The 15,731-nt window shown below is 45.1% G+C and overlaps 1 protein-coding gene across 2 annotated transcripts in view; it reads left to right on the top strand.

Moving 5' to 3' along the window:
• The first annotated feature begins 805 nt into the window (after positions 1 to 805).
• TSC22D2 (TSC22 domain family member 2) overlaps positions 806 to 15,731 on the top strand; it is a 30,317-nt gene continuing 15,391 nt past the window's right edge. For both annotated transcript variants that reach the window (XM_075418486.1, XM_075418485.1), the window contains exon 1: positions 806 to 3,068. In XM_075418486.1, the coding sequence (XP_075274601.1) occupies positions 1,075 to 3,068 (1,994 nt within the window). In that variant the 5' untranslated portion in view covers positions 806 to 1,074. The remainder of the gene's footprint in view (positions 3,069 to 15,731) is intronic.

Raw genomic sequence — 15,731 nt, 5'->3', positions numbered from 1 at the left:
TATAGTCAGAGGAATATTTGAAATAATTTCCTGCCGTGTCGGGGCAACTGGCGTTCGGCAGGACGGACAAACAGGTTAAATACCGTCACCCGCTGCCGGACCGATTTACGGACAAGGGTCTGGCCCTGACGCTCCGTTAATGGGTCTCCGGGGGTAAACCGACGTTGGAAAGGGCGGAAAGGCGAAGGGCTCCACGGATGACCCCGGGCTGAGGAGTGCGGGCGTCCCCTCAACACCCGCGCTCCTGAAGGGACGCCCGCTCTCCTCAGCCAGGGGCCGTGCCGCCGGGAGAGACCAATCCGGGCGGCGAGGCGGGGGGGTTCCGCGGCAGAGGCACATCACAACCCGCCACGGCACTCCCCGCTTCCCCCCCCCCCACCCCCTCGGCCGCCAAGCGCCGGCCCGGTCGTGACGTCATAACGCCGTGGCGTCGCGCAGTGGGGGGCGTGGCCGGCGCCCTTCCCAGGGTGCAGCGCAGCAGAACTTGAGCCCCATCTTGGGCGAGGGGAGCCGCAGTCGGAGCCCGCGCTCCCGGGGCCCGGCGCAGCGCAGCGGGGCCGCCTGCTCCCGGGGCCGCCTTTCTCTCCTCGCCGGCCCCTCCGCCCTCGGCGGTAGGCGGAGGGGGTGGGGAGTTCCCCGCGGGGCTCGCCCGCGGGCTGGTTGCGAGCAGGATGCGCCTGGCGCTGGTCTCCAGGTAGAGCGCGGAGACAGGGGGGGCGGGTGGGGGGGTGGGGGGAGAAGGGAGACGGGGCCGCCTGGGCCTCGCCCGGCCGCCGCGGGCTCGCTTCTGCTGCCGCCCGGGGCCCGCGCCGCGTCGAGGCCGGCAGGAAGGCGCGGGGCGCTCGGCCGGCCTCGCCGCGCTGGGAGCGGGGGCTGCGGCGGGGAGGAGGAGGAGGCCCGCGTCCCGGCGGCGGGAGGAAGAGGAGGAGCCCCGCCGCCCCCCGCGCGGCCCGCCCGCCGCAGGAAGCAGCCGGAGGATGTGCGGTAGCGCCGGGGGCTCGGCCGGCACGCCGTGACAGCCCGCACCGCGCTCGGCTCGCCGCGGCTGGCGGAGGCCCTCCCCGCGGAGGGAACATGTCCAAGATGCCGGCCAAGAAGAAGAGCTGCTTCCAGATCACCAGCGTGACCACGGCTCAGGTGGCCAGCAGCATCACCGAGGACACTGAGAGCCTGGATGACCCGGATGAGTCCCGCACTGAGGATGTGTCTTCTGAGATCTTTGACGTTTCCCGAGCCACCGACTATGGCCCCGAGGATGTCTGCGAGCGGAGCTCCTCCGAAGAGACTCTCAACAACGTGGGCGAGGCCGAAACTCCTGGCAGCATCTCTCCCAACCTCCTGTTGGACGGGCAGCTGGCTGTGGCCGCTGGTGGGGCGGCTGCGGCTCCACCGCCTGTGGCCCCAAATGGGGGCGCCGTGCCCAAGAGCTCCGCCGTGCCCCTGCCAGCTGCTGCCCCCGGCACTGCCGTGACAGGAGGCAGCAGCACTCAGACCGCCTTGCCCTCCACAGGGCCTTTTGCGTCTGCCGCGCCTGGGATGATGTCTCAGACAGTGGCTGCGGCGTGCAGCTCACGCTTCAGGGTGATCAAGCTGGACCATGGTACAGGGGAGCCCTACAGGCGAGGACGATGGACGTGTATGGAGTATTATGACCGGGACTCAGATGGTGGTGGTGTCCTGGGCAGGACTGGAGATTGCATTCGGCACAGCAGCACCTTCGAGCAGGCTGCTCAAGAGAGGGACAGCGGCCTCGGTGCCACAGGAGGTTCCGTCGTGGTCTCGGCTGTGCCAGCGTCGGCCCATGGCCCCGATTCTATAGCTGACAGTTCCCTGACTGCTGTGTCACAGCTGCTCCAGACAGAGAAAATGAACCAGTCCTCTCTACAGCAACCTAATTTTGTCATTGGGCAACAACAGCAGCCGCAGCAACCCATAGGTGGGGCCATGCCTCAAAGTACTGCTCAGCCTATGTTTTCTGGGGCTTCAGTAGCAAATCAGCAAATGATGGTGCCACAGCAATCGCAGCCACAGGTAAACACGCAGGGGGTTGTGCAGGCTGGACCCAACGGGAAAGGCATAGCACCCCCAGCTGTGACAGTGGGGCAGCCAAGCATTCCTGTGGCACAGCAGCAGGTGCAGCAGGCAAACGTACCAGTGACTCAGCCTCAACAATTTGCTTACTCTCAGTCCCAGATTCCACCAGTGCATCTCCTGCCGACGCAGCCTTCTGGTCAGACCGAATACATGCAGCACATGACAATGATGCAGTCTCAAGGAGCCATTCAGCAGGCTACTGCGGGCCCTGTTCCAAGTACTGTGGCTTCCAGCCTGCCTGTGGGGCAGGTGACCGGCCAAAACCCCTCACCTGTGGGAGCGCCAGTGATGGGGGTGTCAGCGCAGCCTGGCGAAGCAGTCGGACAGGGCTCAGGATTAATGCAGGGTGGCCAGACACAAGCTAGTCAGACTGCCATTCCGCAACCAGGAGGTGTGGTGCAGCAAGGCATCGGACATACAGGGGTTGTGCAACAGAAATCTGTGACTCAGCATCAAATGGGTGGAAGCAGTCAAGTGTCCGGCATGCCTGGTACTCCCCATGCCGTGGTCTCGGGGGTTCAGAACGTGCCTGCGGTTGTGCCCGGTACAAGTGTGCCTAGCGTGTCTACCACCACTTCTGTTACGATGCCAAATGTCCCTGTTACGCTGGTCCAGTCCCAGCTGACTAGCCACACTTCTGTCAGCAGGAGTACCGGCGTCGTCCAGCCACAGCACGTCGGACACTCGTTAATGCAAGGCACCCCAAGTGTACCTGCAAATCTGCCACAGTCAAACCTCGGACAGTTTCAGACTCAAGCTCAATCCGTAGTAAGCCAGATTGATGATACTAGAAGAAAATCGGAACCCCTACCTCAGCCACCACTTTCTCTTATAGCTGAAAATAAACCTCTTGTGAAGCCGCCAATTCCAGACACTCTAGCAAATCCTCTTCAGTTGCCTGCAAGTACTCCTATGAACAGTCTTGCCAGCTCTGTGTTTGGCATATCTATTCCTGTTGATGGTGATGAAGACAGGTATGAATTATTTTATAACACCTTAAAAATACCTTTTAAGGGGGGGGGGAAAAACAACTTTCAGGTTATTGTCAAGTGGGTTTTGTAAGTTTGTGTTTTTGGGAAGTCATACTGAAATTTGCCTAGGCTACCTTTTTTTTCGTAAGAGTACAAAACAGCAAAATGTTTAGGCAAGTAGTGAACTGTACTTGAGTTCTGAGGCTGTGAGTGTGATTACTTTTCTCTCAAAACAGGGCAGAAAGTAGCCTGAAAGCTGCTTAATTCACAAATAATGTCACCTCTTCCAAATCAAAGACTGGAAGCTCTGCTTCTGCACCTCATTGCTCAGTATGCGATGAATTCTGTTCTCTCCTTTCCCCTGAATGCGTCATAAAACACTGGAATGACAGCCAGGTTAAAATGGGTTTGTCAACACCGCTGTACTGCAGTGGTGTTAAAAATAGAAGTGTAGTGCTATCTTAGGGCCATCAGGTGAGGTATCTTGGAAAACTTAAAGGCTTATAACACAGATTCTGGATTTTTATACTGCTGTTGAATTTGCACTTTTTAGTATCAGTTAGTAAGGTGAGTACTTGCATCTGGGTATGAATTTGTATGCCCTAACATAATGAAAGCTCTACAGGTAACTGTCTTTAGCCTTGAATAAAAAGGATGCCACTGACTTGAGCAAAGATGTAGACACAGTGGAAAGTACAACCCTACAATGAGTTTTCTTTATAGGAAAGTAATTTGGAACTACTGATAGTAACAAACGTGTGTAGTATGAGCAGACTCATCAGAGGACCTGAGAGGGGAAGCATGTGTGTGACTTTTGTTCCCATAGACTTGTGAAACTACTCTGAAGGGTAGTGTGGTGGCTAAAACTGTTCTTAATTGACTTCTTTGAGAGAAGACTTTCAGGGAAAGCAGTGTTAGAGCACCGAATTAATGTCGTTAACGTTTATGGTTGGGGTTACTGCAATATGGAGGAACAAAATACTTGCGGGTTATAAGTATTTGTATTTTTAAAAATAGGAGTAACGTGGTTATGGGAAGGTCTGATGTGCTGAACTAGGCTGTAAGCCTTCCCTCACCTCGGAAGAGTACCAGACAGCACAGTCTGTGTTGCTTGGAGTGCCTTTTAGTAAAGCTGCTGCGAATGTGGGGTTAGGGTGTGGTGGATGAGAGAAGGTACCTCAAAGACAGTGTTTGGAGAATGAAATCTGCAGTAATGCAGGCCATGTGCTCGCTGGGGCTTTGGCTAACGCGGCATTTCTGATGGTGACTCTGCTAATGCCTTTATGCAAGCAGAAGCCCTCTTGTAGAGGGTTGTGCTAGTTCTGATTAAAGTGGTGAAGGACTTGTTAAACAGTTAAAATTCTCTAGCAGTTGTGCCTACCTTAAGAGGATTGCTGACCCAGCTGACAAACTCTTCTTTGTGCAAATAAGGTTAGATTTCAAGCTGGTAGGATTTTTTTCATAGCTCAGTGTATTATCAGAAGATGATTTGTCTTGTGTTTAATCATTTTGATGATTAAGGAGTCAGAAAGAAAGGAATGTATTTTGCATTCATTTTGCATAGCTTCTAATACTTAATCATGTCTGTTACTACGATTTATATAAACATTATCTGTGACAAATGAATCACTTTGTATAATGATACAGAAGAACTTGTCCTACTTCTTCAAACCTGTAGGCTGCTAACTTTGTTTGCACACCAGTAAGACAGTTGTTGGTACTTTTATCCCGAACAGTGATTTTTAAAGTTATTTCTGTACTTTTGTCTTTGAACTTGAGCCAGCTTGCAGCATTGCTTTGCACATTGTTCATTTCTAAAGAAACTTTTTCAGAAACTTGGCTATGAGAACTATGAGTAAGAAATAGGAATGGACTCTGAATGCAGAGCACTCTTTTTTTATGTGCCACATCACGATGTTCAGTAGAGAAACTAACTTGTGGTTATCTGAAAAGAAATGCGTACTTCTGCGTTGTCTGCTTCTGCACTGGGTGATAAAACCTTGTCGTTTGCTGAAGTGGTACACTGAGCAAGGAGCTGTGTGCTATGCGAGAGTCTCTCCCGGCTTGGAATAGCTTTCTTTAGTAGTGAAACTGATAAGCAATAAAAGCTTGCTTTAAACAAGCCTAGACTTCATACAAAGTAAGAGATACTGAGCTGGTAGGTCTAAATTTATTCTTTGCTCCCCTCAAACAGTATCCTGACTTCCACTGGTTTCAGACAGAGAGAGGAGAAAATAAAAACCTAGCAGCTTCTTAAGGCTGTTTCACCACTGCGTTTTTATTTGCTTTACCCACTGAGAAGTCTTTATTATAAAACTGTCTCCTGCTTGTCTGCTGTTCTCGCTCACGCTTTTTTCCTCATTCCAGCCATTTAAATTACACCACTACCCCTATGGGCTTATGCCCAGCAGCTTTATCTACTGAAATCGGTGGTGAAATAGTTAATGAAGACCTTCAAGTGTCATTAACAGGCTGAGGGTTGACACTCTGATAAAGCTAATAGGGCGCAAAGGGAGTTCACACATCGTGAGTCACTGTTTCAGGCTGCCTGCAGGTTCAGGAAGTTAGCGCTTGGTTTTGTTCAGAGAGTTTACTTTGTGATGGTAAGAGCTAGAAATTTGTGGAAAGCGCTTTTCTCTTTTATCTTAATGCGTAACATAGTGAGGGAGGCAGGGGTCATTATGTTGGCAGGTATCTACAGTTTTTCTGACACCTTCGATTATATTGAAATATTTGTACATACTTTAAACTTGTGTCGGTATTCTCTTATAGTCATCTTCTAAAATAGTGATTCATCAAGGAATACTGCATAGCTCTAAATATCCTGGATTTATCTAGTAAGTCATTCACAATTCTGAATATGAAGAGGAACTGTTTTAAAGGTAAAATAGGGTGGGAATTGTTTGGAAACAGAATGTGAGAAATACAGTAAGTGCAAGACAGAGAGGTCTCAAAAAAGCCGATCAGTTTCCATCTTTCTGCAAAACGTTCTTTGTGTTATTCCTGTCCTGTGGTCTTCTGTTTTAGATCAAACTATGTCTAAGACAGAGGTGGAGGTGTGAGGTTATATAGCCTGATATATAGCTAGATAATATAGAACTATGTATCTGTAGATGTAGAACTGACATTTTTGTAAGACACTGTCTGAAAACTTTAATTTCCTGTTCTGATAGTCCAGTACACTTTTACAGTAGTCTAGGCAAAACTGTGTTTTCTTGCGTTGATCTGATGAATAATGAACAATTACTTAATGAATAAATCTTATCGGGAGGGTGGGGGCGGGGGAGGGGGGGAGAAAGAGCAAGTGGTTGGTCCAAAACAATTTAAAAAGAAAAAAAGCCTTTGGCATGTCAAAACCTTCCTTTAAAAAGCAAAGCTGGGTTGGGGTTTTTTTTTTTTTTTTTCAGTTGATGTGTCTAAATTGCTAATCTCTTACAGAGAGAAATAGTTCTGTGGAAGTTGTGAAGGATCTACAGCATAACATAGTTTTATTTTCTTTTCCTCTCTAAGTGTGGCTGCAGGCAGAATAAACTGAAACAGTATTCAGGGATGGAGGAAATAGTACTCTTATTCAGGCAGATGTGAATATTGCAGTCCACTGTGAATTTGGAGGCTGACAAATACTATAAAAGCACAAGTAGAACTGGATCTCAGAATTGCCCTGACTCTTGATTTGCCAGACGTTAGCAGCAGTACTAATTATTTTGGATGCAGGGCAGTCAAAGTACCTGGGGGGATTTTGGGATCAGCATATGTCAGTCTCTCCGCTCACCTGTATGCCCATGTGGACACAAATTTGTAGTTGACAAGCATAATATTCCAGCTGGCTTAATAACTTTATTTTGGCTCCTGGGGGAGAAGAAATATGTTGCCTCTGTTAAAAGAATCTGACAGAGAAAGCTTGTTCAAACCCCCTACATGGTTGGCAGACTTTTGGGCAAAATTACTAGGCATGTTGGAAAAGGAGCAGAGTATAGATCATTTTGCAGAGATAGCTGACCAGCTTGAACTGTGCAGGCTGTATTCCAGGGATGCTAATGAATGGCTGCAATTGTGAACTGTCAACTGCAGAAGCTAAACTGTTGAAAACCTGATTGTGCAGACCTCTTCACAGCACATATCTCTCAGCTCGGCTAAATCACGCATTTGTGTAGTGCACTAACTGTTGATAAAACTGAGCTCTTGAGCCCATGCTCATAATATAAGGGCAAAACTGGGCCTGGGCATTAATGCAACTTTGGTAAGGGTTTCCTTATGTATTGCCCTAGATGCATGTTTTATTGTACTCCTGAAGAAAAAAGAAAGTATTCTGCAAGTACATACCAGTAGGCGGTACTTGAATTGTGTTATTATTGAATACTGTTGCTTTTTTCACTTTGCTTGTAAAATTAACTAGAGACTTGAGATCTACTGCAGCTGAAGACTTGAATGTTTTCAGCTCTCCTCCTGTAGGGACTGTGTTCAGGAGTGTTTGTAGAAGCAGGTGAGAATCAAACGTGGAGAGTCATGAGTGCCTTCAGTTCGACAGCCAGGAATACAGCATTTGAAAAACAACTGAGGTAGAGCTTCCGAGGTGAACATTACAGTTGATGATATCAAATGATGGTTTATGCAAACAAACTCCTGTTAGTTGTGTTCACTTTTTTGCTGTACTTTCTACAACAAAAACTATAAAAGGTAGCTCCAGCACCACACCAATCTCTAGACTATGGAAAACCTATGCTGCCGTGCATTCAGGTTTTGAGTGTTACAAGATATCTAAACAGAAAAATGTGGTTTCTGATTTGACAGCACTGTTTTACAGTTTAAATGTTCAAATGTCCTCCTAAGGAGGAGTCAATACATTCTTAAAATTAATGAGCTATGTTTCAGATGAGATAGTTATTAAAAGGAGGAAGGGGGGAAAACACTTAAATTCACAAAGTGCAATGATTCAATTTCTTTCAAAGACTAGTGTACCAGCCTTGACATAATCACTTCTCTGTAGCTCGTACTCCGAAGGATTATGCTCAGCGACTGTGGGTTAATTTTGTTTTGTTCCCCTATAGAAGAGTGCAGGTGTTCCATAGCCAGCTTATTTGAATGCTGTCTTGTATGGTAGAAAGAACAGCGTATGTTTCATGGAAGCTTTTTTAAACTTCTTGTTAAAGCTGAATATTCAAGTATTTGAGTTTTTTGAGTGGGTAGGACTACCAAACCGCTATCAAACTACTGAAGAGCCGAAATTTCTCTCAGGCTGTGCATTTTTACAGAGGTGCTGATAATCTTTTACGGCTTCACGTGACACTATAGTAAGAAGGAATTGTTCCCTGTTACTGTACTGCATATTTGATATCAGCCTGTTGCATGTTGAGGCTATATATTAATTTTTCAGTTTGAAAGCTGGTGAGCAACTTCTGTTGCTCATGGAAAAAGCGAACCTGGTTTGTGCTTTCTATGTGTCGGGAAAGATACCGTAAGAAACTTCTGTGAGACTCCTCCTGCTAAAGTACAACTGTTTTAGTTCTGGTGAATAAGTCCAGATTGTCAGCCACAGGTGTCTGCTTTTATTCCTATATTTGACAAAGTGTAAAGATAGAAGTATTTATAGTAACTGCTGAAGCTACTGTCTTCTGAGAAGGTTCTCCAGACATACAAGGTCACTTGAAGTGCAGTGTAAGGGTGTATCCTCATTCTTCTTGTCAATTCCTCTATCTTTAAACTTCATGCTTTATAAATACAAATGTGTATCAAGTGCTAGTAAGTTCTTTGCATTATGGGACAATCTATTTTTAATCATGCAGGGCAGGTGAGTTAGTTGGCCGCATGAAGGACAGCTGGCTGCTTGTCTTAATTTTTTTGTCATGCAACATGAAAGTATTCCAAGAGGATTTTTTTGTATGTCTGTTCTCCCTTTGAAGCTAGGAGTAATGCATTTGTATCATCATAGCTTGCTTGAATACTTTGAACAGTGCAGAGAAATACTAATTAATACCATAGAGAGGTGTCAGCTGTCTATCACAAAGCCAACTGGCACGTTTGTCTAGTGCTCGTTAAGGATTACAAACTGAAATAGGGATCTGTGTCAATAGCAGGAACCAGTCACAGAATCTCAGACTGGCTGATGTTGGAAGGGACCTCTGGAGGGTGTCTGGTCCAACACCCCTGTTCAAGCAGGGACACCCAGAGCTGGTTGCCCAGGACCATGTCCAGATGGCTTTTGAGCACCTCCGAGGACGGAGACTGCACCACCTCCCCGGGCAGCCTGTGCCAGTGCTCGGTCCCCCTCACAGTGACAAAGTGTTCGCTGATGTTCAGAGGGAACCTCCTGGGTATCGGTTTGTGCCCGTTGCCTCTGGTCCTGTCACCGGGCACTGCTGGAAAGAGCCCGGCTCCTCTTCTTTGCACCCTCGCTGCAGGTATTTATAGACGTAGGTGAGATCCCCCTGCGCCTTCACTTCCCCTGGCTGAACAGTCCCAGCTCTCTCAGCCTGTCCTCATAGGAGAGTTGCTTTCTTGTCCCTTCATCATCCTCGTGGCCCTGTGCTGGACTCTCCAGTATGTCCATGTCTCTCTTGTACTGGGGTGCCCAGCACTGGACACAGTCCTCCTGGCGTGGCCTCACCAGCGCTGAGCAGAGGGGAAGGATCCGCTCCTTGGACCTGCTGGCAGTGCTTTGCCGAATGTAGCCCAGGGTACCGTTCACCTTGTTTGCAGCGAGGGCACAGTCCTGACCTGTTTATTTCTGGGAGGTGGCGAGTGTGCTGTGCACGTGAGGTGGCAATGGAGAAGGGTAGAACGGGTAAGAAATGAGATGCTGGTTTCAGTGAAGTATCTGAAGGTTTTTGTATCTGTCTAGAGCAAGTGTAACTTACCTGGTTCATTGGAGGGTGAGGTGATCAAAAATGAGGGTTAAAAAAACCTTGCTTGTTTCAAGTTATTTCAGATATTTTTGTAGGGGTGTGGATGACAACTCCTGGGAATGTCTCCTATGTAGAACACTGTCTGGTGAATGCAAGGACCATAAATACCTTGACCAATCTTACAAATGCCGTATTAAAAATATTGTCTCTTTAAGCCAAACCGTAAGCTCTCATACTGACAATGCTTTAGAACTTCATCTGAGTGCAGGCTGGTGTGAAACTTAGAGTTGTAAAGAGCTTCTAAATGGTGTGGAAAGACAGACAAATACATTTATAAAATACTGTGTAATAAACCATGCCATACATGGTCTAGGTTCAAAAATCTTTTCTGAAAGCTATGTAATTTAAAATGTTTGCTAATAGGTGTTTTCTTGACCAGTGTCACATAAGTAAGGACAGGTGGGATTTCTCTGAGTCTGGTTAAATCTGTTTTTTCTACTTGCTTTTTCCCCACGGATACTGAAATATTTTGTTGTCAAAAAAACAGGAGCCACTTGTATTTATAGATAACCGAAATGGCTGAAAGGGCTGTACTGCAACTTAGTGGGGAAAAAAATACCTCATTTTGGGTCTGTTTTCTTTGAAGATGAATACTCAAGCCAGCTGTTCTACTGTGCAAGGCCACTTTCACCCCAGCAATCACAGGCAGCTTTCCCTTTCATCAATAGCTTTGAGGAAATCTAGCTTTGTGGGCAGAGCAGGCAGTAGGAGCCTAATTCTCTGCAATAAAGTGTTCATACATATTAATAAATAACTTTACCAGCTGAGTTGTGTAAGAGTCAATATTTTTAAGAGTTTTGACATCTTTTCCAGATTTTTGTACGTGTAGTGCAATACTAGCAAATGTGGATCTTTTTAATTCAGAAATACGGAATTTATGGGGTTTTTTTTACTACCTCCTTTCATCCAGCGTGTTAGGATCTGCTTTTTAAATGCATTCCAAGCTTGCTCTCTTGAATGGGATTATTTGCAAATGAATAATATGGCATAGTGATGTTAACTAGCAAATGACAATAGGTGCTGAAGGAGTCCATCCCTGGTGAGGTGAAATTCATGTTTGTTGAGACATGTAGGTTATTTTCAATAAGTCTATTAATTTATTTTTTTAAAAAAGCTTGTTTCAGTTATCCAAACGTGGATCATATTGGTGGGCCTTTCTGTGGCGTTTCTTGAAAGCTTCTTAATAGCGGCAAGAATCCCTGACTGGGTCAAGCCAAGACTTTCTGCATTGCCATGAAGTTTATGAACTTCCAATCGACAGTTGTTTCTGTTTGAAGATGTGATCTACTGTTTTGTGGTTTGTTTTTTTTTTTCTTGAAGCTAAGCTGTGAACTACATTGCCTTGTATCCTCCATGCAAGAGCTGAAGGTTAACTTCATCCAGTGCAAGGACAAGTCACTAGTACGAGAAATCTTATGCTTGTTATGTGTTTTGATTTGAGAACAGAATCACTCAGTCTTTACGCAGTCTGTGAGATTATGTAATTAAAGGTAAGCCTGGCTGACAACCATGACAGCCTTCCCAAAACAGCCTGGTGTTATTAGTACACAGGGTTTTAGTAAGCCTATCCGTGACGATGCTGTCTGCAGGGAGGAGGAGCATGAGAACATTGGTTACCTGGCTGGAACAGAAATACTCATCAGGAGTGAGCTAAGAGTGCACCGAGTCTGGCTTTGAAAGTGGGAAAACGGGATGTAAAGGATGGAAAAGATCATCAGCGAGTCTTGAACGACCTTAAAGCTGTTAACGATTACAGGCTTGTCTACTGTACAGGACTCCTGAGGTCTGGGGACCAATTTCTGGGACCTGAGAGAGTTGGACTCTAGAGTTTTGAGTTGCAGCTGTTGAAATCAGAAAGAACTAAGACGACATTGGGAAGATGAGCACTTGCATTGTTAGTTCCATGGTTAGTATCAAATAGTCATATTAGAATTTACTATTTGAATTCTTCAGCAAAGCTCCTTCAGAAATAATGATTATTACCTAACACAGGTAATTTTATTTTAATTAATAAAATTACTACTGACTGCTGTTATTTAGTTACGTCTTAAGGCAGGGTGCCACAATTTTCTTGATCTGAGGCTCTGAACGGGAAACATGATGACCTACTGGCCTCGCTAGTTTTGGCCCGTATATGCAAAATTTAACTCTTTACAGAAATGTAGACTTGTGCTTTCAAAGAGTGTCGTAAAGTCAAGGGAAATGTTGTCTCATTTTTCATGTTCCTATGCTCTACTGATGTAGTGTTTACTAGAGACTTGGAAGGCAGGAACTAGAAAGTGATGTTAATCAGAGATGACTTGGAATTGCGAGTAGCAAAACTTGGTGGACTTAAGTGGCTTGGACTTGGTGGACTTAAGGTGCAGCTCCAACTGAAACATCTGAGCTGGTTAGTTTCTGTAAAGCAAATCTTTATTAAACACCTGTATTAAAGAATGTTTCAGACTAGCTATTCTTTGGATTATATAATGGAAGAAACTGTCCTGATTTTACAGCTAGGAACTTTGTATTTACAGAAGACTTGTTGATACTAAATTATCACAGCTTGTTAAGAAACGAGTTCGAATTTAATATTGTCAAAATCCTAGATTTCCATGACAGATTTTCATGGTTAATAGTCAAATCCTTTAAAAAAAAATGCTGCTATTTATCAGATAATGAATTGGAGAAGTGAAGCTAGATCACCTTTTGTCTCGCAAGTCAGTACCACCTCAGGTCTGTCAGTTCCGTAGTGGTATGAAATGGTGTAGTGCATCTGCTCTAACTTGGTACAAGACTGCTAAAGGCTTTGAGTATGTTTTAAAATGCAATGGTGAGTCAAGTGTAGAAATGTTTTCTACAACTATTCAGTGCTGGGACAAGAGAAGAAGTTGTTGGCATCTCTCTTGTCTAGCTGAGGAGAATGGTGGCTGTCCTCAGGTGAGGGCATGTGGTGATACCAGTGACTGCTCTTCATTCAGGATGGGCTGGAACATCTGAGAAGCTTCTAACTGTTGCTCACTAAATACTCGGAGTATTCGCTACTTCCCTCTGGTCTGGCCATCACCGATGTTGATCTAACCTGCTCTGTCCATGCTGCATTCTCATTACCAGTTTTTGTGAAAGTGGTTTTATTCTTTTCCCTAGCATTCAGAGTGACTGGAAAATGTTACCGGTGTCTTTTTTGGAGAACCAAGCCTCTAGAACAGGGGAAAGCTGTTGCCAGCATCTCCACAAAGCAAGCAAGCAAGCGATCAGTGAAATGCCTCTGCGGACTTTCTTACCCTGTCCCTTGAGGCAGTCATCTCTCATTCACTTCTCCTTAGAGATGTCTAGTCAGTGCAGAGATTATTTTCCAAAATCCTCTTTTGAGAGCAACGCAGAGAAAGTATGGGCTACTGCTCGGATCTTTGCTATGGAAAGGAGGATGCAACTCTGGCAGCCAAGTCTCGTTCTTTCTCTTCGATAGCTGACATCCAAACGTCGGGAGTTTGAGACGCAGCTAGTTGAAGTGGAGCTGCCAGTGTCAGACCTTCCTGTCTTACTCCAGGTGATGTGTGCTTTAGTTCTCTCAATAAAGTTACCTGAAGGTAGTTTTCATCGTTTCTGAAAGTGTTGGGAGGGAGTGTGTAGTTTGTTTGAAAGCAGCTGAACCCGAGTGCTGGTGCTGCTGGCACTACCTTTCTAATGATGGTGTATTACATCTGGGTGTTCGTCATCCCTTCCTCTTGAATTCAGTTACAAAACTGCCGTTAAGCAGTTGGTGATTTTTAGCGATTAAATTTGTGTATCTCTTGATTTTTTTGAGTGGAAGTCAGATCCATACAGTATGCGTGCTCCCTGCTGCTATGATGCTTTTGTTTAGAAGCAGCCTGTGAACCACTTTCAGATCTGTCGTGGTGGTTGAGAGCTGCTGTCCCAAGAACTGTGATGCAGGCTGCAAATGAGTCAGCCTTTCCTGTCCCCTGGAGCTAGAATGCACCTAAAACTGAATGCAACAGCGTTGAACTTTTGCTGGCTTTTCAGGGTATGTATGTCAGTTACAATGGCTGTAAGGAGCTACATGAACAGAATATGTAATTAAACACAAAACTTAAGAGCTTTAATCTTGAGAATTTTTTTTCCTTAATTCCACATTGACTTCCCCACACTTTGTCAGTTCTGTCTGGCAAAGCTTTGTACTCCAGTTACTCGGTTTTGTAGGTGGAGTCTTATGAAATAAAGCTGATTCCACGCTGCAGTTGACTTAAATAGAAGGCAGTGTAAAGAAAAAAGTGAAATGTCTTTTAAAAGAGGAGGGATGGAGAAGGAATTCTGTTACTACCGTAAATACAATCTCGAAATGCTACAAACTTTACTGGGAGTTTGATGATAAGCTGTGGTGAAAGGCTTGCAAAACCCCTGGTTTAGACCCTGCATACACCACCTCAAGTGTTTTAGTTTGTAGACAAACTGTGATCAGTCAGGTTGCAGGTCATAGCGAGTGGCCTAGTTAAACACAACCTTTGCTGGTGATCAGTAAGAGATGTGACTGAAAAACTAACTTGGGTTTGAAATGCTTCTGGGTAACAGTACATCCAATCTTTTACAAACTTTAGAAACTAAGGAGGAATCAATTTGTTGTCCTTTAGTGCAGATCAAATTGGGCAGCTGATGGCTCTACCTTCCTATTTTATTTTAATTTTTTTAATGCCTTGGTGCCTTATTGATCACCATAGTAAAAAAAAGTATCAGTATACGCTGATGGTTCTCTTAAGTAAGCTCAGACTGTGTGCTTACCGTCAGTTCCCTTGATGGTTAAATAATAATTCTGACGTTGCGCAGAGGCCAAATACTTCTACTTGCTGACTTCTTATTTAGGCTACTTTTGAGTCACTTCTTTCTCGATGTGGTTAGTTCACTTTTGGCACTGTAGAAATAATGTGATGTACAAAGTGACATACTAGCATCTTTTCTGTGATAAATGTGGCTGAAGAACACAGTTTTATTTACAGGCCTGTCGTCAGGCTCCTGTAGCTTTCTGTGCAGAGGATAGGAAGCTAGAAGCTTACTGTTGAATTCCCAGTCCAATTAGTGCATCCCTGTAGGATTAATGACCTGGCTTCTAAGGCTAAGAACACAAGAATAACGGGTGTTTTACAGATACTTTCTAATCTCAAACTTGGTGCTTCAGTAAGAGCTCTGCAACTAAGAGGAGTTTTGTTTTATAAGGGTAATTTCTCACTTTCCATTCAGCTGTAAAGATCATATCTTTTCTTGGTGGAAAGGCAGTTTGTTTTCAGAATACAAACTAGCTGCTCTCTTTACTTCTTTCTGTTCTATTCCATAGTTAAATTTGGTTCCTATAGGAGTTGAGCCTGTTCAAAGGCAGAACTTCTGCTTTAAAGTTCTTGCTAGGTATGTCTTGAATTCTCAAAGAATTATGAAAGATGGTCCTGTGGGCTGATCTGGAGACTTAAGGGCCTGAAATCTTTTGGAACAATAACAGATTGATCTCTTCTAGAATGACAAGTATGGGAATCCCACCACTTCTGTAAGAAATCTTTGCTGTACCTTGCTGTTTGTGTGGAAGTCAATTCTGATGCGTAGCTTAAACTTTCTTTGCTGCAATTAAACCTCATAATGTTTGTGCTGTGCTTATACATAACAAGTATGAGAACAAGTTGTCATCTCCTTTGCAGATAATTTAAAGTATGTGAAGCCTATAACTCTTTCAGTTCTTTTTAATGCTTAATTTTCCTACCTAATGATTCTGATTATTGGGGAAAAAAAAATTGGAGTGTAA

This window comes from Opisthocomus hoazin, chromosome 4 (genome assembly GCF_030867145.1).
Source record: "Opisthocomus hoazin isolate bOpiHoa1 chromosome 4, bOpiHoa1.hap1, whole genome shotgun sequence".
Classification (NCBI taxonomy): Eukaryota; Metazoa; Chordata; class Aves; order Opisthocomiformes; family Opisthocomidae; genus Opisthocomus; species Opisthocomus hoazin.
Note: the sequence above shows the minus strand (reverse complement) of the source record. Positions and strands in the feature narration are given on the sequence as shown.